The 27,687-nt window shown below is 54.9% G+C and overlaps 1 protein-coding gene across 1 annotated transcript in view; it reads right to left on the reverse strand.

Annotated features, from left to right (window-relative positions):
• Positions 1–355: 355 nt before the first annotated feature.
• MB21D2 (Mab-21 domain containing 2) overlaps positions 356–27,687 on the reverse strand; it is a 75,213-nt gene continuing 47,881 nt past the window's right edge. Inside the window, exon 2 of the mRNA XM_053312331.1 lies at positions 356–2,289. Within this exon, the coding sequence (XP_053168306.1) occupies positions 1,025–2,289 (1,265 nt within the window). The 3' untranslated portion in view covers positions 356–1,024. The remainder of the gene's footprint in view (positions 2,290–27,687) is intronic.

Raw genomic sequence — 27,687 nt, forward strand, 5'->3', positions numbered from 1 at the left:
TGACGTGCATGTACACCCGCACTCCATCGTCAGGGCTTCAGCGGCACCGTGCCATGAGCAGAAGGCACACCCCCAAGGCCTCTCCCAAGCGTGGATTTCTGACACTGCCAAGGGGTCCCATCTGGACGGCTAACACTCCACTTCAGCAGGAAACTACGGGAAGCAGAGCAGGTCTATTGGACGGCCCCCCACCCCCAGGCATCACACAGTCCCTTTGAACCCACTGCATGCAACAAAGATACACCCACATATGCAGGGCTGCATCCAGGAAAACGGGAGGGCTGAGCACCTGGCCATTCAAAGCTCCCCAACAGATGCTAATCCTTAACAGAAGTGAAAAAGCCAAAGGAGCCGCTGCGGTGGCAGAAGTTTTCATTAGTGCAAATTAACATTTATAACGGTATGTTGTTTAATAGCATTTAAATAAGGCTTTGAATAATTACACACACTAAAAAGTAACATTCCAGAACCTTATCCTGCATGGAAGATTGGCGGAAACAGCTTTCTCTGTACTGTACAAGTTGGATTCTGAACAATTACATTCAAGAAGAGTGGCTGTGGCGGGGAAAGAGACCCCAAATTTAGGAAGTTTGTGGCATTATCGTTTTTAAAGTCGACGTGATCCTTCTGGATGCGAACAGTGAAGAGCAAATAAAGCAAAAAACCTGGCAGAGGAGCTAGGAGCCAGCCAAACGTTCCTGGTGGGAAACCCTTCGGGAGCAAGGGATTCTTTTTTTGCAAAAGAAAGGGATGGGGAAGCAGGTGTGTGGTTCATGGTCTTCTCCAAAAACTACAGACCCACAGAACAATTCAATGGAGGGGGGAAGCAGCAAACCAAAGAGGAATATACCGTTTCTGCACCATCCTGCAGAACCAGGAAGAAGTCTGGGTTGTTCTCAACAAATCCAATCTAAGCTGGATATGTTAAAAAAATGCCAAAGAGAGAGGCGAGGGAAACCACTGTTCAAGTCTGGAGGAAGTGGAGTGGGGGGAAGAGAAAGAACAAAAAGGTGCGGGGAAACTCTCAGAAGAACTTGTCGTCGATTCTGAAGTGAGGCCGTGTGACGTCATCTGGATTAATGAAGACCGAGATGGATTTCCCCGGGTTCTCAGTCACTAGCTGCTGCAGCTTTTTGGCTAACCGGTCGTCGGGCTGGTTGGCGTCGCCGCCATCCGACTGAGGAGAAGGGATGCTGGTGGTGCTGCCCCTCCTCTGGAGCTCCAGCGTTAGCCGGTTGGCTGCCTTGACGTGCTCAATGGCAGTCCGGAGATGTTCGGTGGGATCCGAGCGCACCGAGGAGAGCTTCCGTGCGTGGAGCATGACCGTCTCCTCAGAGAGGTGCTCCAACATGTTGCACTGGGGGATGAAGTAGTTGGGGCACATCTTGTTCACCAAGCAGTGCTGCAGGTCGTCAATCAGGCCCAGCAGGAAGTGGGCCGCGTAGTCCTCCCGGGCCAGGTAGCTGGCCGGCAGCCGGTCGCAGGCCCAGAGCATCATGCTGCGCAGGTGGTAGGGGCTGATGGCCTTGGGCCGCGAGAGCAGCTTGATGATGATGGCCTTGCACGCCTGGTAGGCCTGCATGAGGCTGCCGGAGATGCACTTCTTCAGCTGGACTTCGCTGCGGGCAAAGGAGAGCCTCCACTCGTTGTCCTTCCTGCCCTTGTAGGAGCAGGCGGGGACCAGGTAGAAGCCGCTGATGACCTCCTCCTCCGTGATCTTGCCGTCCCAGAAGTGGTTCTCCATCAGCCAGCTCTGGGCCACCGCCGGCCAGCCTTTGAAGGACACCACGGGCACAATGTCATAGAGCATGCGGCTGCTGCCCACCCCCAGGATGGTGGAGATGATGGTCCCGTTCTTCTCCACCTTCTCCACCTTGGGCATCCCCCGCTGAGGCTTCTTCTGGATCTCAGACAAGACGATGCTGATGGAGTCATAGAACCAGTCCGCCACTTTTGTCGGGGAAAAGAAATAATTGGTGGCCCCGTTGATGTGGTCCACGATGGTGCAGCAGTCCTTCCACTTGCTGATCGTCCCTTCGTCAAAGAGCCGCAAGCTCAGCCACGAGTGGCAGAGGGCCGAGTGCCGCATGTCCAGGGTGACCGGCTGGTTCCGGTCGTGCAGTTTCAGCGCCGGCACCAGGAGGGTGAAGTCCATGTCGTAGTCCGTCCCGCGAGCATAGATGTTCAGCTCGTCGAGGTCCAGGTCGACGACACCTTCCCGGACTCCCCCAGAAAGCAGCAGGTACTCATTGGCGACAGGGAGCTTTTGGTCAAGTTTCTGCACCATGCCTGCAACGAGAGAGGAGGAGAAGTCAGGGAGGGGAAGCGGAGCTCACACAGCCCCAGCACGGCTTCCCAGCTTGCGTCAAAGGGAGGAGTCTGGGGGTCGGCCTGTGGGCACCACTCCTCTTAGACCTGTAGGGAGGGGGCGAGGGATAGGGACAGGGAATTGCCCTGGGCACCTTCTGGAGGTGGGGGGCGGGAGAATCCACCAAATGGCCTTGCCTACAGGCGGTCTGTTTATTCTGCACTGCAGCTGTCCCGCCTGGTGGGAGTGGGGCCATGGCACACTTGGGTACACATTTTAGGGTCGGGGGGGTTGTAGCAGAATGGGTGCACACAGGGAACTGCCTTAGGCTGTGCCAGACTGATCCTGGGGCCTGCTGTGCACAAGCCAGGTGCCTCCACCCCCGAGCCCCAGCTGCTCCTCAAATAACGGAACCCCCAAGTCCTCCTGCAAGCCCCCCCACAAAGGGCGCAGCGGGGAAATGACTTGACTAGCAAGCCAGCACTTGCCAGTTTGAATCTCTGCTGGTCTGTTCCCCAGACTATGGGAAGCACCTCTATCGGGCAGCAGCGATACAGGAAGATGCTGAAAGGCATCATCATCTCAGACTACGCGGGAGATGGCAACGGTCAACCCCTCCTGTATGCTACCCAAGACAACCACAGGGCTCTGTGGTCCCCAGGAGTGGACACCGACTCAACGGCACACTTTACCTTTAAGTCCTCCTGCACACAATAATAAATGCAGAGAGGCACCATTTATTTTGGAAAGGTGGTTGGGGGTGGGGGAGATTTTCCTCCTGCCAAGGATCTGGGCTCAGCTGCCTGGGTGGAAACCCAACCTGTTCAGTTGTTGCGATGCAGTGATCTTAGAAGCTGCTGCTTCCGTGACAGGCCAAGAGGCCCCTGGCTGCTCTCACACTGAGTTGTGGGTGTGTGTTCATATTCTCTCCCTCTCTCGTGCTCTCTCAGAAGCTGAACACACCATCAAAAGACACAGAGCCCGAGAGGTCTCTGTCCAGAAATCCACACTGATCATCTGGAAAGCTTCTCCTCCCACTTGCCCAGCGGGCCGGGATGTTCATCTCCAGACGCAGAGTGACCCTCTGCGCCCTGCCCTGAGACCGACCAAAGGCTTCCGACTCCAGCGGCAGAAGCCACGCGACCTCTGCCTTGCACACTGGCCCTCTCCAAGCCGCAAACCCGGAGCCATTTTCCGGCAGAAGGCTGCACTACAGGACACCCCCACAGCGCGACATGGGTCCTCCTCGCTACCCTCTCCTGCCCTTCTGCCAGCTCTTTGCCCAGCCCTCTGTCGGCAATCCCTCATGGGGGGGGGGCGCTGCCTCTCAGCTGCAAGGGCCACGGGGCTGTGTTCTTCTGGCCATCAAGTGCAGGCAAGTCAAGACGCTTGACCCACACCAAGAGACGGGGATTTAGGAACACCCATTGCTTTGAATGCAGGATGCCCCATGGTGGAAATTTCAGATGCACGACAAAGGTCTGGTTTGGGATGGAAAGGGACCTCTTTTGAAGAGAGTTCACAACCCACTGTTTTAGCCATTCTAAACTTTAGGGAGAACTATTCAAAATCCGGAAAACTCCCAAAAAACTTTCCATTCCTCCTATACAGTGAACTGGTAAGTGGCCACTTGCCAAGAGGTCTAGGGCAAGTCAGGATTTGCTCAAGGCAACCAGATGGGAAGTTCCATAAAAGTTAGTCTTTGTGTCTTTTAGACTGCAGATGCCTAAAAGAGTTATCTGTGGGTCAGCTGGCTAGTAAAAATGGCTTAGCTTTTGATAGGTTATTTGCATGGTAAATGTACAGTTCCCCTAACTGATGACAGCCTTTTCATTCTTGAAAAACTGTACTAACAAGTATCTTCAGAGATTCTATACATGCAGAACACCTTGGGCTGTGGAACTCTATGACACAGGAAATTTGCCTAGCCTTCTTTCCGATGACATTCTGCGGCAAACAAACTGAGGTCTTTTCAGCTTCATCAGACTTCTGGCCTGAACAATATTTAATTTCATTATGCCTTCTCTCTCGTATTTACGGTTTTCTCTTAACCATTGTTCTTATCTGGTTTTTATCATTCTGGTTTATAAAATGTGCTTTAAAATATTTGATGAAAGCCACCTTGTATGTTTCTAAATGAAATGAAAAAGCTGTGTTTATAAGCAAACTAGAAACAGGGAGAGGTCTGGCCTCTTCCTGGGCTTTTTTCAGGCCTTCCCCATAACAAGACGCAACAGAATATCATTCCCAGCGTGACAGCCCACCCACCCCCATTTCAGGTACATGAAGCATTATGTCATGTGGTTTGAAAAAGAGTAAAATAAAGGTGCTGACATTATCTGGGCTGTATCTCAAGTCAGCCTTTGCAAAAAGAGGCAGAAAGCCTCTCTGCCAGGATGACCACGTGAAGAAGCAGGATGCAAAAAAAGCCATTTCGGGAACTGGTCACACAAGAGGGGTGATGGAGAAAGGAAGGGAAGGAGAGGCGGGCAAGCAAAGGACTGCTCGCCCCACGGCTGCTTTCTGGGTTCTTAAGCTGCAGCCAGTTTTTCCTTTTTTAAAGTGCGGTGTTAAATAAACAGGCCTCTGAAAGTGAGCCCTATGGGATGGGTTGAGGTTATTTTTGGGAAACTATTTTTAAAATCACATGCCAAGCGAGTGTGCAGCACTGCTCCCTTTCGGAGATCTTGAGAGGCACGGAGAGCAACGGCAGCCTCCTGGGGGAGAGGAAAAAATCCCGCCGGCTGCACTCAGCCCCCACCCCCTTACCCCACCAGATTATTCCACAGAGGGGTAGTTAGCAATTTTGCACTGATCTCTCCCTAAAAATAGCAAATGCTACTTGAGGTCTACCTTTAAAAAAAAAAAAAAATCTTTATCCAGCCTCATTACATCAAACACTCCCCTAGGCAGGCAGCACGTTCTTCTGCAATGCACAGCTCTGGCGACAACTCTGGCCATCCCGGGCGGCAACTTTAATTTTCCTTTCCCAATTTCCACCCGGCACCCCCCACGCCCCAAACCCTGCTGGCTAAGGGGGCAGGTGGGTCGATCCAGGTCAGTGTTCCCAAGCAGTGTTCCCTCTAAGGCGTGAGCATGTGCGCACGCTCTCACAAGCTTTTTTATGTCCGCTCAGTTCATTTAGATCCCGCTCAGGTTGAATCAGGAAGGCCCCAGGCTGAATATACATGGTGAGCACACACGGCCTTGATCCTGCCGCCCGGAAGAAAACTCATTATGCACACAGATGAAAAAAATGAGAGCGGACACTGTTCCCAACCTTGTTGTCCCCAGATGTTGTTGGACTACAACTCCCATCATCCCCTGCCACACTGCCCAGTGGCTGGGGATGATGGGAGTAGTGCATGTTTATGAAACAGCTGGAAGGGCTCACAACATTCAAAGCATGCACTGAGAGCTGATCTTTTCCTGGGTGTGTGTGTGTGTGTGTAGCTGGCGGTGAGCCATCTGTCCACCCCTCTTCAAAATCCTCCTGGGTCTTTTGCGGGGCGGGGTGGGGGGGAGATCCCTAAGATGTCGGGGCCCTTTTGGAAAGACAGCACTGCTCTTGGGAACAAGGGAAGGCAAACGGGCTCCCAGGGCTCAGGAGCGCCAGGGACTCCCAGCCAGCCACGGGAGCCTTTCTCTCTCTCTCCACTTTCTCCACACCACGCAAGATTGGATAGACCTCTGTCGAAGGGGTCTAGGAGGCTTCCCCGGGGAAGGCACCCCTGCAGGTGGGAGTTGCAGCACGGTCGGGATGATGCTCCCTCATTAAGCAAATGCAAGAGCTCCCGGCCTCGAGCGTGCGAGAAGCCCCCCCCCCCCCGCAAACACGCTCTTCTCTTACATGCCAGGAATGAGGGGCTTCTCCCCCCCCCCAGACTGCCTGGCCCGGGACATTTGTTGGGGCCAGGCAGTGCCCTTGGGCAGCAGCACGGCTGGTCCCGTTGGCCAGGCAGACGCCCCGGTGCCCTCGGCACGGGGCTCCTGCTCTTTGCAAGGCTGGGCACGCCCTGGCCTTGGCACTGCATCGCAGGATTTCAAGTAATCCCTCCCCGATCCGCTCATGCTCTCTGTCACACCATCATCAATGCCTCGACTGGCAGCTCTGCCGTCTCTCTCACCCTTTTGAATTAGGAGAGTCCTCCGTTTGCGCACACGTGTGTGTGTGTGTGTGTGTGTGTGATGTAATGTTTGGCGCATGCACAGCTCTGCCCTCTTCGGGCACAAGACCTTCTACTTTAGTCCCCCAAAACCTCTTACCAATGCAGAAAATGTAGACTCCCCCCCCCCCGTCATGATGGATGCTGCTTTATACTTCTGCCTCCAAACCACACCAACTCTTGTCCAAGTGATTTATTGGTGGGATGAGGAAGTCCTCTCAGAACATTGCCGCTTAATTCCTGGATCCAGCAAGAGACCCCCCCCACCGCCCCAGACTGCAGTGACCCCTCCGGGGGCCGGCCCCACTCAGCCAGAGCCATGTCAGTGCCTAGAGGGGATGCAGCAAGAGGTGAGACTTCCACAGGGCAGGCTCTATAGCTGGAGAAGTCAGGAGTCTCTCCTGCCAGAGGACAGAGCCCAAAGCAGAGCGCCAGAGGGCCGGCCCCTCCCTCCCTCCCTCCAGTAATCACAGCAGAGAAGCTGGTGCCTTGGCCAGGCTTATGCCGGGAGGGTCTTCATTGGCAGAGCCAGGGCCACAAAAGAGGGTCCTTCTCTGGGCAGTTGTCAGTTGGAGACGGGTGGACTTCAGGGACACTACAAGGGCTCCCTGGATCCTCAGCCCCAAGCGGGCCTGTCGAGCCCAGCATCCCGCTCCCCACAGAAAGCCCACAAGCCAGGAGGCCATGGAGGCAGGGGGCGCCCCTGGGACGTGGCCCCCTCCAAAGCACAGGGATTCAGGAGGCAATGAAGGAGGCTGTCTTGGACTGAAGCAGACCATTCCTCCTCCTCGTCTTCACCAGCCGTGTCTTCACCAGGGCTGCTCAACTCCAGCCCTCCGGCAGATGCTGGACTACAACTCCCATAATCACTACTAGCCACTCTGGCTGGGGATGATGGGAGTTGTAGTCTAAGACCAGCCGGAGGGTCCAAGTTCTGCAGCCCTGGTCTGCCCCATCTGGCAGTGGCCCTCTAGAGTTTCAGGCCAAGATCTCCCAGCCCCACTTGGAGAGCCTGCCAGGGACTTAAATTGGGGGCTTCTGCAGGCCCAGCAGGGGCTCCACCACGGAGGAGCTACAACTTCACCCTAAAAGGGACGGCAGGGGATGCCCACTGAAATGCACGGGCCCCTCCCCAGCAGCCCCCTAGGAACGCAGGGGATTTCCTAGCAGCCATTTGGTTCACTCAGTTCCATGTTCCAGGCAGGAGCCTCTCCCAGCCCCCTCTGGGGGAGAGAACCGGGGACCTTCTGTAGGCCAAGCAAATGCTCTGCCTTGAAGCTCTGGGCCTTCCCCTGAGGAGGCACCTCTGAGCATGGAGGTTCTTCAAGCAGGACTTCCTCTGCAGACCTCAAGAAGGGCAGAAGGGATCTGAGAAGGAGAACGCTCCCTGAGACAAGCAGGGCACACCATTTAGGAACAGAGGACGCTGCCTTCTACCGAGTCAGGCCATCGGTCCACCTAGCTCAGTATTGTCTTCACAGACTGGCAGAGGCTTCTCCAAGGTTGCAGGCAGGAATCTCTCTCAGCCCTATCTTGGAGATGCTGCCAGGAAGGGGACTTGGAACCTAGATGCTCTTCCCAGAGGAGCTCCATTATGCCCCCAGGGGAAGATCTTCCGGTGCTCACACTTCTAGTCTCCCCTTCCTATGCAACCAGGGCAGACCCTGCTTAGCTAAGGGGACCAGTCCTGCTGGCTACCCCCAGGCCGTCTCTCCTCCACAATCCATTTCATAGGATTGTGAGCACAGAGTGCAGCATTTCTTCTGGATTAAATTAATGCAGAGTGCAACGGGGTGATCTTGTGTAAGTGGAGTTCAGGGAGAAAGGCAACCCCCTGCTGAACAGGCCGGTCAGACTTCAGTCTCTCAAGCCCGGTGGGGGCTGCTGCCCCCTTCCGACTGGCCCCACCGGGAACAGACAAGCTTCCTAGTGCCATCTAGTGGCCTCCTCTATGAACAACAGTCCAAGCTGGGTTAAGCAGGGTGGGGAGGGAGGGAGGGAGGGAGGGGAGGGTTGTTTTTTAAAACCATTTTCCTAACATTTTCTCTGTGCTCAAATGTCCAGATAGGATAGAATTGGATATCCTGATTTGTGTTGCATGGCTGACTTCTAGAGTAGGCTTTGCTTTCCAGCCAGTTAGCCCACGAGTGGGTAAGTAAAAGGTAAAGTGGGCCGTCAAGTCGATTTCGACTCCCACCCCCCTTGTGGGGGACAAGTACAACAACTCCTTTCACCCAAGAGCAACTTGCAGCCAGGGATGCTTCTGAGGCCAGGAAGAGACGGTGGGCTCCCTTCCACCAGCCAAGGAGCTGTACTAGCTGCACAACTCTACCTGATGAATGGCCAGCCTGCAGGCAACACAGCTCTTGAGCAGGGAGAAACCCGAGCTGCTTCCGGGAAGCAGAGGCAGCGCCTCCCCTGGCGCCCCCCTCCCCTGCTCCTTAGGACCAGCCCACACCCTCTTGCTGGCTCTCGGGGGTCACTTGCCAGCCATTCTGCATCTCTAGGGCAAGTGGCCCCAGAAGCTGTTGGACTACAACTCCCATCATCCTCAGCCACAGTGGCCAAGGTCTGGGGATGATGGGCGCTGTAGCTCAATAACATCTGGCGAGACCAGAGTTGATGAGCACCCTTGCTGATGAGCACCCTTGCCCTGGGCTGAGCACCGGGGTCAACGACGGGCCCACAGGCCAGATCCGACCCACGGGGAGCCCCCAGTCTGGCCCCCAGCAGGGTAGTCATGGCAGGGTAGTCTTCTTGTGTGGTTTTGCCCCCCAGGGCGGCAACTGGCCCCCCTCCCATCACTCATCCACAGTTATGCACCCCCCGCCCTGCACCCACCTCAATGCAAACTCTAGACTGCAAACTTGCAGTCTGCCTGAGCAGTTTGCAGACTCTGGTTTCAGAGATACGGGACATGGTATAAGCCAGGACATCCCTGTGGCGGGCGGCGGGGAGCCTTTTGTAAACCCACATGTGCATTCAGGGTGGAGGCAGAAGGAAGGGGTGGAAGCAGCCGCTCCCCCTCGCTCTCGTGGCAGATCCCTCTAAAAGCAGCCCTCTTGAATTAGATTGCATGTCTTCCTTGCCCAGCATCCCCTTCCCTTCCACCCGCCCCCGCAAGTAACATTCACAGGTACACTGCCTCTGAACATGGAGGTTCCATATAACCATAATGACTGGTAGCCACTGTCAGGTGTCTCCTCGTCTTCCATGGGTTGGCCTAGTTCCCTTGTAAAGGCTCTCTAAAATAGGAGCCGTCCGCACATCCTGTGGCAGTGGATTCCAATGTGTGTTGTGTTAAGAAACCCTTGTCAGTCCGGGATCTCCTGCAATCTTTCAAACCGGGGGAGAGCACTGACTGAGCTCCCTCCTGGACACGTGTGGCAGAAGTCAATGTTTGCACTTCTTGGGTCATGGATTCCTCCGCACCCTCTTTAGCTTTCTGTCCCACACAATCACCTCACTCACCAGCAGAAATAGCGCAGGAGGTGCTATTCTGAACATCAAGCACAGTCCGGCACACGCGTTCGCAGACCATGCACAAGGCCCCAGGCTCCGTCCCTCGCAGCATCTCCAGGAGCTTTTCCAGACAGTGACTTGACCGCCACTTTACCTTGGGAGGGTGGGTGTGCGCTCACTTTTCCGCCTGATTGACCCCCAAAGCTGTGCGACAGTTCAGAGGGCGATTCACTCACCATTCAGGTTTCCCCCTCCATATTGGAACTTAGCCCGATTTCTGTCCGGGATTCAAAACCTCATCCTTTGGCGTCAGAGTATCTGTTATTCCCCGAACAAGCAGTCAAGCCTCACGGTCAAGCCCGCTGTCTGAAAAGCCTCCAGCCAGAGCTGAGAACAGCACCTGCCCGAAATCCCCCCAAAGAGCTGCTGCCGAGGGAGACATGCCAAGGGGTCTGACCCAGCAGAAGCCAGCTTCCGGGAAGCAAGCCCCACGGTCTGCACCCGTGTTGCTCAACGTTTTTGCAGTCATGGACGGGTACCTCAGTCACGTGCCGTTTCTTGGGCCAGCCGTTAGCAAGGGGGTCCCTCCCCTCGCCTCCCACCCCCCCGCCCCCCCCTCAAAAAACAATTTCGGGCAGCTCTCCGGAGCTCATTTCCAGGCAGCCCCCACTGCTGGATAATGTTCACTTCGAGGATGTGAAATGAATGTGATCCAACAGTGTGGGCTGCCTGGGAATGAGCTCTAGAGAGCTCACAGTGGCCCCCGCCAGCCCAAAATTGTTTTTTGGGGGTGTGTGTGTGTGATTTTTATTGGTGATGCCTCATGGGCCAATATCCAATGCTTCGTCGACCGGCACCGGTCCATGGACGGTGGTTGAGAAACACTGCTCTACACTCTGGTAGGCGCATGGAGGGCTGCAGCCTCGGCTTTCTCACTGGGCTCACAAAATCCAGGTCCTTCTGCTTTTCTCCCTCTGGGCTTCCCCCCCCCCCACTTGAAACCAGACAGTCATTGCAGCTGCCACTGCCACCAATTTCTGGCCACACATCCAATAAGTTGCAAACTGCCCTAAGCCTAAGACCCAATAAGACACAAGCAAAACATTGAACACCCCTAAACATCTAGAGCTGAAAGAATGAGCTTCCCCCGTTTTGGCAAAATGCTACAGCAGTTGGTTTTTGTTTGTTTAGCTGCATGATGTGGCGAATCCATCCAGGAGTTAAGAGAGTCCTTCCTTCCTTCCAGCATTCTTGGCCTGTCTGGTCAGATGGTGGCAGAGCAGCTCGAGTGACTTTTTGCACTGGCAAAGCAAAAAGCAGGGAGTGATTTGACTGCCGGCTGAATCCCGGAGGCCTGAGGCAGGTGGACTGGGAAGAAGACGGTGCAGAGGGGAGGGGAGGCGTCCAACCATTTGCAACAAGACTTGGCTCCTGCTTGTATGGGAGTGCGTGTGTGTGTGTGGTGAGGGGAGAAAGCCAAGCACGTGGCCCCTCAGAGCCAGCCGGACACAAGCATCCGTGGTGGGACCAGCTGACCTCTCCCTCTGCACACTCCCTTCCCCAGCCCAGTGAGGTGGGCAGGAACTCCTCCGCTGCTGTTTTTATAGAGAGACTATTCTTTGCTTTAAGAAACAATGCACCAGAATAAGAACATAAGAAGAGCCCTGCTGGATCAGGCCCAAGGAGGCCCACCTAGGCCGGAATCCTGTTTCACATAGTGGCCCACCAGATGCCTCTGGGGAGCCCACAGGCAAGAGGTATGTGCATGCCCTCCCTCCTGCTGTTACTCCCCTGCAACTGGTACTCAGAGGCATCCTGCCTTTGAGGCTGAATGTGGCCTGTAGCCCTCCGGCTGGTAGCCACTGATAGACCTCTCCTCCATGAAGTTATCCAAACCCCTCTTAAAGCCTTCCAGGTTGTTGGCTGTCACCACATCTTGTGGCAGAGTGGATTATGCGTTGTGTGAAAAAATACTTCCATTTGCCGTTTTCAATCCACTTTCTCCACACTATGCATGATTTTATAGACCTCTCATCATTTCTCCTTGCAGTCGTCTTTTTTTCTAAACTAAACAGTCCCTGGTGTTGTATCCTTGCCTCATAAGAAAGGTGCTCTAGGCCCCTGATCATCTTGGTTGCCCTCTTCTGCACCTTTCCAGTTCTACAATGTCCTTCTTTAGATGTTGTGATCAGAATTGTATGCAGTACTCCAAGTGTGGCCGTACCATAGTTTTACATAAAGGCATTATAAGATTAGCTGTTTTATTTTCAATCCCCTTCCTAATGATCCCTGGCACGGAATTGGCCTTTTTTCACAGCTGCCGCACATTGAGTTGACCCTTTCAACGAGCTGTCCACCACAACCCCAAGATCCCTCTCCTGGTCAGTCACCAACAGCTCAGATCCCATCAGCGTACACTTGAAGTTGGGGTTTTTCATCCCAATGTGCATCACTTTACACTTGCCAACATTGAAGTGCATTTGCCACTTTGTCGCCCACTCACCCTGTTTGGAGAGATCCTTTTGGAGCTCCTCACAATCAGTTTTGTCTACCCAAAAGAGTTAGGTATCATCTGCAAATTTGGCCACCTCGCTGCTTACCCCAACTTCTAGATCATTTATGAATCAATTAAAAAGCACCGGTCCCAGTACAGATCCCCGGGGGACCCCACTTCTTACTTCCCTCCATTGTGAAAACACTCCAATGAATGCATACCAGTACAATATCAGGCAAGCCAGGCAGTTTCCAAGTTGTAATTAACATTTTTCGAGGTAATTATCCCTAGGAAGTGCAAGTTACACACACATACACCTCCACCCAATCGAGGGGTAAAATAAAAGCAAAAATAATCCAAGCCAAAAAGCAAGTTATGAACTCAGCCTATTGACTGTGCAAATCAAGCCAAACCCCAAGAGGAAATACTTCTTCCATCTCAGCCTGCAACTTGTGAAAGCAAGATGCAAACTGTGGCTCCTTCGGGTCTCTCCTCCTCCAGCAGACACACACAGCCACCTCGCCTTTGCTGAACTGGGCAGGCGCAAAGTGCTTGCAGAAAATGCCTCGTGTCTACACTTCTCCAGGTATCCTAAGGAAAGTGATCTCCAAATAAAGCTTTGAACGTCCTTGAATACTGAAAGCACATTCAGGGTTTTGCTGAATTTTTTTCCTAAGACAATATTTCCGTTCCAATACTTGTAGAGGAGCTGATATTTATGCAACTCATAACCTTACTTACCATGGGGAACGTCTTTAGTTTTGTTTACAAAGGCAAACACACCACACCAGACCACAATCTATTTAGGGCATTGGCAAATTTTCCATCTCTTTCTGGAACAAACCCATCACTGCCTGAGCCTCTCCCCTCTCTGGTCGGCACCGTCCCCCCACAGTTAAGGCAAATGCCCGGACTGACTTTATTATTATTATTTATTATTCGATTTCTATACTGCCCTTCCAAAAATGGCTCAGGGTGTTTTACACAGAGAAATAATACATAAATAAGATGGCTCCCTGTCCCCAAAGGACTCACATTCTAAAAAGAAAGACAAGAGAGACACCAGCAACAGTCACTGGAGGGATGCTGTGCTGGGGGTGGAGAGGGCCAGTTGCTCTCCCCCTGCTAAATATAAAAGAGTCACCACTTTAAAAGGTGCCTCTTTGCCAAGTTAGGAACATAGGAAGCTGCCATATACTGAGTCAGACCCTTGGTCTATCTAGCTCACTATTGAGCTAGATAGCAGCTTCTCCATGGCTGCAGGTGGGAACCTCTCTCAGTCCTCTCTTGGAGATGCTGCCAGGGAGGGAACTTGGAACCTTCTGCTCTTCCCAGAGCGGCTTCATCCCCTGAGGGGAATCTCTTGCAGTGCTCACACATCAAGTCTCCCATTCATATGCAACCAGGGCGGACCCTGCTTAGCTATGGGGACAAGTCATGCTTGCTACCACAAGACCAGCTCTCCTCTAAAGTTAGCAGGGGCTAACCATGGCTACCCACGAGCCAGGGTTGCCAGCTTGCTTAACCCAGATTGGAAAGCAGAGTTTGTAATCCCTGATTCACAAGACAGGCACCACTTTCTCCACGGCCATCACAGCTGATGCCCTCCAAGGGGGAAGGGCACCAGATCCTGTGGCCCAATCCTGCCTTCTGAACTGTGGCTAAGAGATCAAGACCTTGCCCAGGGCTGGGGCAAAGAGGGAGGGCGTTTTGAAATAACACATACAACTCCTTGTGAAAACCAGGGCAGTTAACTATGACATGAGCAAAGCATTTGGTGTGCCATTTTCTGAAATGGTAAAAGCAGGGTTGCAGATGAGAGAGGAAGGGAGCAGGGCCCCCGTCTAGACAGCATCAATGACTTTTTAGCTGTAAACTTCCACTTTTCAATGGTCCTATCAAGCACCTCAGCTGCACTTCTCACAAGGCAGTTTTCTGAATTGCAGAATGGATTCAACCTTTGTTCTTGGCAGCTGAGTTGCCACACTTTGTGAAGGACCCCAGACTTATGCAATTCATGTGTGTGAAAAGCCAGGGCAGAGGAGAGAGTTTCCTCATGCGAAAGGATGCAAGAAATCCCCTGTGCAGCCATGTCAGAGCTATGCCTTGGCTTCAGTTTATAGCACTAACCCTATAGTGCTAAAGAAACTATAAAGAACCCCGTTAGCATCTAAAGGGTTTCACTGCTCTCTGCTCCCGCAAAGCCAATTAACAGAAAAAGAAAAGTAGTCTGCAGTGTTGCAAGCTTGCCACTAGAGGGCAGTCCTCTCACAGGATCAGAAAACCTCCTTTTGCACTGGGGCAGTGAATGTTCTCCTTGACACCCTCTGGGATCTTTATTAATGCAAGCAACCCAAGCAAAATGCTTTGACATTTCCTAAAGCAGCTCACTGGTAAATGCAAGTTTTGTATCAATTCAAGGTTTGTTCGTTCTTTTAATTACCGCCATTTATAAAGTGCCCGGGACAGCTAGGCACGGAAAACGAACAAAGACGTTAAAAGCAAAACAAACTCTGCCTACAGGCTACTAACAATCTAATCAAAAGCAAGAATCCTCTGGGGAGAAAAGTGAAGGGCAGTGCAGGACTCTTCCAGAAGATAAGAACATGCATGGCCTTCCGGAGTGATGACACCCCTAACCGGTCTGGCAACATTTAAGACCGTTTCAACCCCGTTCAACAGTCATGGATCTCAGCAATTCTGGGACAGAATTTCTAGCTTCTTTGCACTTTCACAACACAGTGACATCTGGGGGTTCTTGGACAAACCAGCTTCAGAAAAACATCAAGTCTGCAGCGTGCCTGTGCTCCCAAAACAACCATGAAAAAACCCTGCAGCTGTTAGAGAGGAATCCCATGCACTGGATTTTTCTAGAGTGAAAGATGCACCGGAATGAAAGGCCTCTATCACTGTCTGGAGTCAACAGCGTAATTATTTCACCTGGACGAGATGCCACGTCAATCAGAACCATCTTCTGACTGTGCAACCCAGCCCTGAAACTCTTAATGGACAGGAGTGTAGGGAGTTGGCGACCAGGATGAGGACCCAGTTGGATGAGAGCCAGCAGTGTGATGCAGCTGCTTAAAAAGCTCACACAATCCTGGGCTGCAGGAAGAGGAGCAGAGTGCCCAGGTCAAGAGAAGTCCCCCTCTAGTCTGTGCTGGTCAGACCTCACTTGGAAAACGTTGAGGAGGAGGAGTGCAGGGGAGCCCCTGAGGTGGGGCCAATCACCAGGGGTAAATGAGGCGAGCTTTATGTCGGGCCTGCAAGACCCGGGCGGGGAAGAAGCAGACATCAGTACTCCCACCTGGAGGTGTTTCCTGGCCTTGGCAGGGAGATGTGGCTTCGCAGGATCGGGAGAAGCTCCCGCGAGATCTCCAGGCAAGATCTTGGGAGACTTGTCCCAGCAGCCAGGAGCTCGAGAAGCGAGGCCTGGTCAGTGACGAGGGGCCAGTCCAGGAGGAGGAGGGCTTGGCGTGGAAGGAGCCCTGCGAGGCTGACGGAGCCTTGGGGTCGTGGCACGAGGGCAGGGCTGGGGAATGGGACCAGCCCTGCCTGGAAGCCTTGCAGCTCGCCCCGTTGAAAACTCTGAGGCCACCTCAAGCGCCTTTGGCGGCAGAAGGCAGGAGGGCTGTCCCAAAAGGAGGGCCATAACCTGGAATGGGTCCAGAGGAGGGCAAGCAGGATGCCATGGGGTCCTGGCAACCAAATCCCCTGGGGAATGGCTGGAGGAGGAGATGGAGAAGAGAGAAGACTAAGAGGGGGATACATTAAAAACCAAGCCAAAAAAATGGCAAGTGTCACAAAAATAAGTAGGTGTATAAGACAACGACCCTCAGCAAGACAAGGTCGGGTGCAGGCTTTGTGCCAGAGCCGAAAGGGGCTGAGCCAGGAAGAGCATCTCGCTGGGCCCTGCTCCTGACCGCTTGCCCATCGTTCAGGGATCAGGAGTGCTGGGCATTCTCTGGCGCTCAGCAGTTGCTCATAGGGATGTGCACGAACCAGCCCTGGGCCAGTTTGGCGGCGGGGTGTGTGTGTGTGTGTGTGTGTGACCTTTAAGGATCAGGGAATGCTCATTCCCCTCGTCCGCCGCGTTTCCCCCACGGGTGCTGTCTCTGAGCCATTTTGGAAGGGCGGTATACAAATCAAATAAAAAAATAAAAAAACCGCAGGCACAGGGTGGCAGTGTACCTCCACTTCCGGTCCGACGCTGACTGGGGCGGCAAGGAGGTATGCTGCTGTCCCGTGCCAGCGGTTTTTGAGACAGGACTGGCAGGGGAAGCGTGGGGGGGCGGGGCGGGATGAGCACCCTCCCTGCTCCTTAAAAAGGTTTGTTCAAAAACCCACCGCCAAACCGGCTCAAACTCCTCCGAACCAGTCCGGAAAGGACCACCAAACCGGTTTGTGCACATCCCTAGTTGCTAAGTAACTTTCCAAAAGTGAGGAAAAAACAACTCCAGGCTTAGATTTAAGGTATGCCTGGAACAGAGGCAAAAGGTTGCAGCAGCTGCAGGAAATGCCGTAAGAACTGAAATAAAATAGACAGAAATCTAAATGAGAGACATCGACCTGTGTTTAAAACTCTTAAGCAGAAGTAAGAAAAGGAACCTTCCCGAACGGTCCCCGAGTTCCTTTGTAAGGCAGTGAAAGAAGAGCCACAACTAATCAGACCCAAGGGGGGGGCCCATCAGCGGCTCCCCCAGCCCCAGGCATGCCCCCCAAGCCACGGCCCAGAGAGCTTGCCTGCCAGCAGTGCCAGCAGTGCGTGGCTTCGCTGACGGGGAGGAGCTGCTTGCCTTGCCCACCTGAGCGGCTCCCATCCCACCAACTGCTGAGAGGGGAAGGGAGGGTCTCCTGGGGCGCAGAGGCCCCGCCCCCGGCACTGGCCCCGCCCCCTTGCATTTGACACACCAGACACAGGGGGCGGGGCCAATGCCTGGGAAAGGGTCCATTTGGACCGCCTCCTCTCCCTCCCCAGCCAGTGTGGCCCTGAAACGCTGGCTGGCTGGCTGGGCTTCCCTCCACACACACACACACACACCCCAGTACAGCCAGCATTTCAGTGGGGAGCAGAGGGGGGGGGCCTGGTGCTGCCAGCCAGTGCGCGCTTTGCAGGAGAGCACCTGGGGCGAGGGCAAAGGGGCGTCTCCGCGGCCCCCTCCAACCCGGGCAGCCGGGGGTCTGTCTGTGTGTGTGATGGTGGCCCCTCGCTCCCTGCTCCCTCCGCCCCCGAAGGTTCGGCTTTGTTTGCTGTTCCCTGCTGCCCAGTCCATGCCGCGCGGAATCGCTGCGGGGAGCCTGCCGCTCCCCCGAAGGGCCAGCACACGAGCTCCGCAGTGCCAGCCAGGGCACAAGGTGGGCCCAGCGGGGTCTGGAGGGAGGCTCGGCCGGGGGCAGCCCCACTTCCGTGGCTTCCGGGGCCCTTCTGCGCCAGGCTTTGCTTTTCAGCCAGACCAGGCCGGGGGACGCGGCTGCTGCGGCTGCAGCACTTTGGACAGGCCAACAACCCTGCTGTGCGGGGAACGAGAGAGCGAGAGCAGGCTGGGCTCACCGTGGAAAACCTGAGAACAGAAGATAATGTTTGAAGATGTCCCGAGTTGTTATTATTCCATCAAGAGATAATTTCTCAATTAATATGGAAACAGCTAGGCGGCTAAAAGAGGCACCAGCCAGTGAAAAGCCGGTAGAGCTGGGCTGAATTTCCTGGGGTAGGAAGACCAATGTCTGGACTGTTGGGGGGTGGGGGGGTGTCCCCCCACCACCACCTTTTGGGGTCAGGAGCGGCTTGTCCTAGAGAGCCAGTGGGGCTGCCCCAGAGGAGGCCCAGCGGCCTCTGCTTCCCAGAGTGCTCCTCTCCCTGCTCCCCGACACCTGCAGGCTGGCCATTGGTCAGGTAGAGCTGCACAGCTAAAGTCAGTCCAGGCAGTTAACAGTGCAGCTCTACCTGACGAATGACCGGCCTGCAGGCAGCACAGCTCTCATTAGCGCTGCGGCTGCTGAGCAGAGCAGGAGTAGCTGAGCGAGGGGGGCAAGCGGAGCTCCTGGGGGCCCCCCTGGCTGGCCTGCGAGGACGAGCCACTCCTGTGTAGGGTGCTCCTTCGGAGGAACCGTCTTCCGGGAAGAGGGCATGCCCCCGTGAGAGGCTGCCCGCCCCCTTGCCTTGCTCCTGCCCCTTTCCCTGGAATGCCTTCTTGGGTCTGCCCTGAGTGGATTTCTCTTCCTGACCTTGCCCCACTCGATTCCTTTGCTTCCTTCCTGCTTTTCAAGGAGGAGCTCCCCCCCCCCCCCGCCCCAGCTGACTAGGCAGGGTTCTTACCTTTTGCCCTGATTGTGAAAACTAATTTGGTCTGGGATCCCTTCTTTCTTCTTCTAAGGCCCCAGGCCCCAAAGTCATTTCCCTGCAGAGCTAAACAGAGGGCCTCTAACTTCTCTGAAGGATCTCGCCCCCAAAGGCTGCTAGACATCAAATGTCAATTGTGTGTTGTTTCCTTGTGCTTTAAATTGTTCTTCTGTACATAAAAAGTATCTGGGTTTTCTTTAATGCTGTCAACTGCGAGGAGCAGTCAAGCTTCCAGCAGATGAAAAGCAGGAGGGAGGAAGTGGGGGCGGGGGGGGGTGGGGGGGGGGGACGGGACTGATGTGTTGCGTGGAAGGATTAAAGCTTCTCGTTCGGCACTGGAATGGTTTCTCTCTGTTTTGTTTCTTTGCTTTCACTGACTTCAGTCCCTACCTGCCTTTATTTCATTTCTTGCGTAAAATGCCCACTTCCAAAAATAAACCTGGGTACTCAGCCAAGGGGCCTCAGCGGGGCGGCACATGGAGGGGAGCAGTGCCTTCCCAGGTGATCTAGTCCGGTGGGCAGATCCAGCTGGGAGCAGGTGGTCCCGACTCAGGCAGTCGGGGCCCAAGCTGCTCCCTCTCCCCCACACATGCCCACGTACACGTGGAAGCCCAGCCACAAATCACTCCCTCCTTTCTAAAACGGAAGCCCACCTCCACACGCCCCAAAGCGCTGGCTCAAGTCCTTGCTGTTGTCTCACCACCGCGGCATCTGAGCAGCAGCCAGGTCAACCTCCCAAAGAGCAACCACCGGCAGCAGCTTTAGCGTGACCCAGGCCTCTGGAGCTGCAAGGCAGCTGGGCAGCCAGCCCCAGCCCCAGCGTCACTTGGAAGAGCGGGGTGGCCTCTGTCCGCTGGAGGCAGGCATGTGTTGGCTTCCCAGACAGGGATGGAGTCGCAGCCTGGACACAGCGAGTGGTAGTGGGGAGGAACCGAGACTCCACACGAGAGAGAGTCGGCGTTCCCTGCAGAAGGCCCCTGGTGCAATCCCTGGCCTCTGCAGACAGGGCGAGGGAAAGACCCCTGCATGGAACCCTGGAGAGCGGCTGCTGACCAGAGCAGGCAGGAATGCTCCATCCTTAGAAGCAGTAGGACTCTGAACAGCAGCTTCTGCAGGGCAAGCAGCATGGGTGGAGTTGCCATGCCCCTGTGGAATTCCCGGGTTTCACCTGGATTTCAAGAGCCTCACCCAGACTGCTTAGCCCACCCGGATTTGCCTGGATTTCAGCTTTCTTTCTTTTCTTTTCAAGCTAAGCTCTAGACCTAGTAGAAACAGAGTTATGGAGCAAAACGTGCCGTCGCTCTTCTGCTCAACCCCTGGACTTGGATTAAGAGAGGAGGAGGAGGAGGAGCACAGGAGGCTCACTGGGAGGATTTCACTTCCACAAGTACAGTAATCCCCTGAGGAATGTTGCCTGGTTTGTGATCAGCAGGGGATCTCTTTCGGGCAGTTGAGAGGAGAGCATACTTTTGATGGGAATCACTACCTGCCCACCAGGCTGTGTATTGTAGTGTTTAAGGACTTCCTTGGCTTTACATTCAATGCATGCTGACTTAGAAGGAAGCACCGTTGGTTTCAATCAGATCTTCTCTCAAATAAGTGTGAACAGAATTACAGCCTTAATTAAAAAGCTGTGTTGTGTTTTTTTTGTTGTTCTATTGCTGCTGTTACTATGGCAAGGAAAATAGTCAGGCAAAGATCTCTTCCCCAACTATTGCTGGTAGATATCCAGAGCAAATACAAGTCAAGTGGAAAGTGCAGTTGCTAACTGGCACATGCAAAATTATTTTAAAGCCAATTTACATGGAATGCAAATTAGGCACCCGGGTTTGGAAAGCCAGACTACGGCCACCCTAGGCGTGGGGCCAGATGAATCCTCTTGTGTTCCGATCTGGCATACCAACCAGCCCCAAAGCAGAGAATCCTCCTGGGTGTCTAGAGTCAGCACTGAGAGACACTGCAGAGAATAAACAGCAGCGCAGCTTCAAAGGCAGCCCTCAGCCGCTGTATGGTGGAAGGCACGCACCAAGAAGAGACCCAGGAAGGTTCATTCATGGTCTGCAACCTCTCGCGACGCATTCTTTTTGCCGAGTCCCTTCCACATCCGCCTTCCCTTATTTTTAAGGCAGGCACTACAAGCCAAGCACACTGGCGGGAGGGAGGGAAGGAAGCCAGGGCCATGACGACCACCCGGAAGAGGCCCCTGTGGCCGAAAGGCGCCCCACGGCGATCAGCACCAGCTGACCCAACCAGCTCCCTTCTCCCTGACCCCCAGGGTGCTTGAGTGGCCAGGCTGGGCATCCTCACTTTCCCACCAGCGCCCAGGGAAGGACCGGAGCGGCTCCCAAGGCAAAGCCGGGAGGCTATTCGGGAGCATCAAGGCGCACGGGGGGCATCTTTTCTCCCAGGCCCCGCAGGTGGAAGAGGGAGCCGGCTTACACTGCGGTCAGCACCAGGCCTGCACAACCTCCGCCCTCCTGCAGAGCCTGGCGGACTACAACTCCCGTCAGCCCTGACTTTGGCCGCTGGGGCTGATGGGAGGTGTAGTCCAAACTCAGCAGCAGGGCCGAGGCTGCACAGCCCTGGTGGCTTCACAGCAGGCCTGCTCGACTTCGGCCCTCCTGCAGGGCTGGCCTGCAGCTCCCATAATCCGTGGCTAGTGGCCACTGGGGTTGGGGGTCAGGGTCCTCCCTCGCTTCTTTCATCTGCGTGCGGAAGGAGTTTTGTTCCGGGCGGCAGGATCAAGGCCGTGTGCGCGCGCACCCTGTGCAGTCAGAGTGGGACTCTTCCTGATTCAACCTGAGCGGGATTGAAAATCAACTGAGCGGGCATCCAGAAATGTGAGCGTGTGCATGCACGCCTTAGAGGGAACACTGCTGGGGGTTATGGGAGTTGTAGTCCAAAAACAGCGGGGGGGGGGGGGGCAAAGTGGAGCAGGCCTGGTTTATACACCGACTGGCAGCAGCAGCAGCTGGAGATTTCCCAGCCCTCCCGGGAGATGGAGCCGGGAGCCTGGGCATGCCCAGCAGGGGCTCTTTGGCCACGGAGTGACGGTTCTCCCCCTGGTGCAGCAACACAGAAGCCTGGAGAGCTCCTGGGAAGTGGAAGGCCCTGCATGGCGTTCAGCCCCCTCCCCTCTTGGCCCCCCTCCCCACCATCGTCATCACTGGGCCCTGCATGACACTTCCCCTCCACGCCCCCCGATCCCTCCTCCATTAGGACCCACAAGCTCGGGGGGGGGGATGATTGTGCCTCTACCATCTAGTTCCCCTCTACATTCTGGGCCGCTTCCCCAAGACAGCCTCCCCGTCCTCTGCCTCCTGACTCCCTGCCCCCCCGCAGCTACCTTCTGCCTACAGGCAGCAGCAGCTCATCCCAAGGAGCCAAGAGGCACAGCTGCCTCTGCTTCCTGGCAGCAGCAGCTGGGGGTGGTGGCTCCTCTCCGCCCCACCCCACCGGAGAGCCCTGATGCCTGCAGGCTGGCCGTTCATCAGGCAGAGCTGCACAGTTAACTGGCAGAGACGAGCAAGACTCCCGGGCTGCTACTGCCGGGAAGCAGAGGCAGCTGAGCCTCTTTTGCCCGCTTCAAAAATCACTTAAAAGTCCGCCCTTTGCCCAATTCCTTCCAAATAATTCTAGTAGCTTCCTGGCCCCCCACTTGGGCACTACCACCCACCACACTCTGCTCTAGGCTACCCCTTCCCCTCCCCGCCCCCGATGTGAAGCTATACATTTGCTGGAATCCTCATTATTCCCTATGAGGAATTCAAAATACTTTAAAAATTCACCAATAATCGGAGGAGTGTTCGATTGCTTTGGGGTTTTGTTGGTAGTAGGCACCCCTGGGTGCCTACCACCCACCCCACATTTGTGCCCCTAGGTGCTCCATAATAGAGGATAATGGGCTGGTTCGAATCCCTATGAGAAAAAAAAGTAAAAATATTTCAAATATTCATAAAAAAATCATAGGAGTGTCCGATTGCTTTCGGGGCTGGGTGGTAGGTACCCATGGGTGCCAGCTACCACCCCACCCCCTTTTGGAGGTTTGAACCGGTTCGAAATGGTTCGAATTCAAACTGAACCAGAGGGTGTTCAAGCAAAACCAAAAATGAACCTCCCCCTCCCGGTTCGAATTCGAACCGAACCGGGCAAACTGGGTATGTGCACATCACTACACTAGGAGATGCAGCAGCCTGGCAGGACACAGGTCCAGCCTGGAAGGCACTGCACGGCAGGGGTGTGTGGGAGAGACACCCGGCGGGAGCTCCCTTCGTACCACGGCTCACCCCTGCCCTCCTCCGTGTCCCCTCGAATGCTGTGGATCCTTCATTGCCCCGTTCCTGGACATGCAGGAGCACAAGAAAGAACAGGTGCCACTTATGCAGAGGGCAGCCGCCGCAAGGTCGTTTCTGGCAAGCAAGCCGCTTTTCAAGCCCACCACACACCCTGAAGCCGGCCGTGACTCCAGTATCCCCAGGTTCTTTCAGGTGAGCAGAGAAAGAGCAGGAGTGTCGTATGAAAGTAGCAGCAGCAGCCACTTTCTCCACATCTAGCTGTACCCACTCTCCCGCAAAAAGCTGTGTATGAATTAGGTTTACCGTTATCAAGAAGATTTGTCCTGAAATAATAATTATAAAGATGCTACCAGGCAGCTCAGCTCCGTCATCTGGGGCTTCTCAACCTCTGGTCGCCAGATGCCGCGAGACTACAACTCCCATCATGCCAGACGCCCAGCAGCATCTGGGGAAACGGGCTTGAGAAGCCCTGTTGCAAGCAATATTACTGCTCTCTGTCTAGGCCAGCCGGGGTCAACTTGAGGCTCTCCGCCTGTGGTTGAATTCCAACTCCCATCATCTCCTCCAGCAGCAATTGTGGTTGGGGATGATGGAAGTTGTAGTCCAGCAACGGCTTTGCAGAAACACGTGGCAGCCAGAGGAGACGCCACGCTGGCCAGTGGCATCCCCCTCCAGGGAAGGCAACGGGGCCAGGATTCTTCTGCCCAACTTGCTTCCTGCCAGACTCAAAAGGGATACTTGTGGCGTTTGCAGGAGGACAGCCGCCAGGAGCAGCTTTCTGCCAGGGCACCGAGTGGTGGCCAGAAAGCACGCCAGCCCTGCTGTGCAGCTCCACTGCCAGGTATGGGGGGGCGCGCGCTAAGAATACACTGAATGGGAAGGCCCCACGGTGCTGCCCTTCTCAGACCCAGTTGCCACAGCAGGGGGCTGGGTCAACGTTGGCAGGGGGTGGACTACAACTCCCACAATCCTCGAGTATTGGTCACTATGGCTGGGGGTGGGGGGGTGGGAGTGGGAGCCCCACCCCACAGAGAACTCCGCAGACAGGGCAGGGCTGCCTCCTGGCCAGGCCACCAGAGGGCGCTGCCCCCTCCAAGGATTCTCTGCCTCCCTTCCGCTGGCCTTGGTCCTTTCCCGCATGGACCGGGCACGGCCACGACTCCTCCAGGAGGCCAGCTCCGGGGAGCCCCAGCTGGGCAGCGGGATGCCACTCCAGCTTCGCATCCACACCGCAGGCTGTCACACCCCAAGCGGCGCCTTACACAGGGCCAGACCGAGGGCCCATCGATCCAGCCCACCGCTGACCACGCCGGCTGGGAGCAGCGCTCCCCCTTTCCAAGGGCGATCTCGGGGGCCTGGAAGCAACCTTCTGCATGCACAGCAGGTGTTCTGGCGCGGCGCCAGGGGCCTCCCCAGCTCCCGCCAAGGAAAGCAGCTACCTGCAGTGGCTGCACACTTCAACTGCGCGGGCATGCCTTGGTGCTGCACCTGCGGGCCATGGGGCAGGGGAAGGAGCCCTGCAGGCCATCACCGCTCCCCCACTCACCGCTTGGAAGCAAGCTCAGACTCTGCGCGCGCACATGCATGCACACACACGCACACACACCCCTCCTAAGGCATGTCCTGCTGCTTTCACCCTATTCCAGCAGCCACGGTAGACCCTTTTATTTTTTTTTTAAAAAAAATGCAAAACTCATCAAATGTTGTAATGTATGCCCAGTACTAGAATTCCATCCTGCTGGTTTTTTGACCATACAGTCAGCCTCACCAAAGGGCCCAGAAAAACTAGGAACACCCAGAACAATATTTAACCCACTAGGTACTGCATAAGGAGACTGTGACACACAAATACTGTAACACAAATACCAACAATTCTAGCAGTTGCCACAAGTATACTGACCGGCACCTGAGCCTCACTGTCAGTTTCCTGTTTTGTCCATGCTCGGCTCACTTGTCTGAGTCACCAGAATCCGTTTTGCTCTGCGGGCTTGTCAAGGCGCGGCAGGTGCTCTCTGCTGCCTCTGCGCATGGAAGTCCGGGTTGCATTAACTCAGGGGGTCTCAAAAAGGCCATCGCGGCTGGGGAGAATGGGAGCTGTAGCCAGCACCATCTGGGGAGCCACATCTGAGCGCCCCGGCACAACTGGTTCATGGAGAGAGCAGCAGACTGCCCTGGGAGACTGGCCTCGCTGGTTGGGCAGGGGCCGGCCTGGGCTCCCTCCTGCTTCTCCCAGCCCCAGCTTGGCTTCCAAACGGGCACAAGGACAGGCGCTTACTCTCTCTGCATTTTGGGCCCCTGCCTGCAATCTCACGAGGCAGCTCAGAGCCGCCGCCGAGGTCCAGCTGCCGCCATCGCAACCTCGCCTCTGACTCAGCAGACAAGGACCGGCTGTTTTACGGACACACGGCCATTCGTCATCTGTGCAACCGGCACCCTTGTCTAACCAGGACCATCCTGCGGACTCAGGGTCTGTCCCCGCCTTGTGTGGCTTGCAGCAGCACAGCTTGTGTGGCAGCACCTCCGACGGCCTGGGCACAGCTGACTTGGGCATGGCGGGGGTCCAAATATTTCGGAAGCCGATCTCCCAGGGAGCAATAAAAGCAGCAGCAAGATTTGTTATTTCTTTACTCATTTGGTTTCTATACCGCCCTTCCAAAAAAAACAGAAATTATAAAACAAACACTCAAAACAGTTTTAAAACCCTGGAAAACCAGGCCTCAACAGATTAAAAAGATCTTAAAACTCTGGAAGGCCAGGCCACACAGAGAGGTCGCGAGGGCTCTCCTGAAGGCCAGCAATGAACTGAGATGACGGACTTCTGCCGGGAGTGCCTTCCACTGCCCAGGAGCGGCTACAGAGAAGGGCCGCCTCCGAGCCAGGTGTTTAGGCTGGGAAGGGCAGCCACACCCCGACTTGCTGCTAGCTTTGCTCTGAGACAGTTTTTAGGATTATACATTCCCAGAAAGGGAGCTTGGAATCCCAAAGGTGTAAGAGGGACCCAAGGCCTGGGGCTCCCATGGGCTGGCTTGATACATGAAGAACTGCAGCAGTACTAACCCCAGGCTAGCCGGAGGGGCCAGCCATGGACACCTGATGCTGCTTCCTGTGGATGGAGACATTTTTCATTTCTAAGCACGGACATTAACTTTATGAAACAAGGCAACCTAATGAATGGGTGCAAATACAATATAACCCCTGCTCACTGGGCCAAGAGGCACCTTCTTTTAATGGAGTAATTCTCTTGATTGAGCAGGGGGAGAGCAACTGGCCCTCTCCACCCCCAGCACAGCATCCCTCCAGTGGCTGTTGCTGGTGTCTATCTTATGTTTCTTTTTAGATTGTGAGCCCTTTGGGGACAGGGGGCCATCTTGTTTGTTTGTTATTTCTCTGTGTAAACTGCCCTGAGCCATTTTTGGAAGGGCGGCATATATATAAATAGATAGATAGATAGATAGATAGATAGATAGATAGATAGATAGATAGACAGATAGATAGTCAGGGAACTCCAGGATAAGCACCCCCAAATGATAACTACAACTTTGAAATCACCTAGGAAAGTAGGTGTGTGAAAGATACAAAGGGAGTGTGTGTGCGCATGTGTGTGCACGTGTGCTCACACACACACACACGCACACACAAATCTGGTTTCTGAACTGGAAGGTAAAATAAAGCCAGAAGATACACAATGACCCAAATGAAAAATCATGTGATTCACAAGATCTCTACAGCCCATGCAATTAAAATGGCAAACTTTTCCAGTTGCTTACAAAATATATAACTAAAATAAGCATGCCAACACAACCTCATTATTTCGGGAATTGGAGTGTGTGTGTGTGTGTGTGTGTGTGTGTGTGTGTGTGTGTGTCCTCCACGCCCCGCCTGCCCAATCCACCTGGCGAAACCCATCCCTCTGCACGGACTCACAGCCTTCCAGGCAGGCAGCCCTTGCAAAGGCAGCCGGCGCTCAGCCCACCTGCTGGCTCGGTCCACACAGCGCGCACACACAAGCCACCCTTTGAGGAGGAGCCACAACAAGGACTCCTTAAGCCCTTGAGAGCAGCCATTGCCGTGACTAAGGCGGAGAACGGGATTACAGAGGGGGCTGGGGGGGGGAGGCGGAGCGCCAGGCAGCACCGCGGTGTACCAGGATGGAGGCCAGAAGCCTTTAGACCGGGAAAGAGAGCGGGATGCTGCACTGCCACCAACGGGGCCTCTGGTCCAGACAGTGCGTGGCCTTAGGAGGCCGACCCGTGGCCACCCGGCCTCACAAGCCGAGGGGTGCCAGAGCAGGCGCAGCGGCTGGGGGGGCTCCTCTCTGTCCAGCCCTGCCCAGGAGCCACGCTGCCAGAAGACTGGCCATCCGCCAGGTAGAGCTTCTTCACAGAGCTCTACTTTATGAACAGCCCGCCGGCAGGCAGCGCAGCTCTTGGGTGGGGTGGGACAGAGAGGAGGAGGCCACCTTGCTCCTGAGGACCAGCTGCTATGACGCCAGCTGCCCGCTCTGCTTTCCTCAGGCAGGTCCACGGCCCACACAAAAGACCACTGGCTGAAATGGCTACTACTATACTCTGGCCCCAAAAGACTTTTGAGTGAGCAAGGACGTCTCTCCTAGACTAGAGCTA

Source organism: Hemicordylus capensis, chromosome 3, assembly GCF_027244095.1.
Source record: "Hemicordylus capensis ecotype Gifberg chromosome 3, rHemCap1.1.pri, whole genome shotgun sequence".
Lineage (NCBI taxonomy): Eukaryota > Metazoa > Chordata > Lepidosauria > Squamata > Cordylidae > Hemicordylus > Hemicordylus capensis.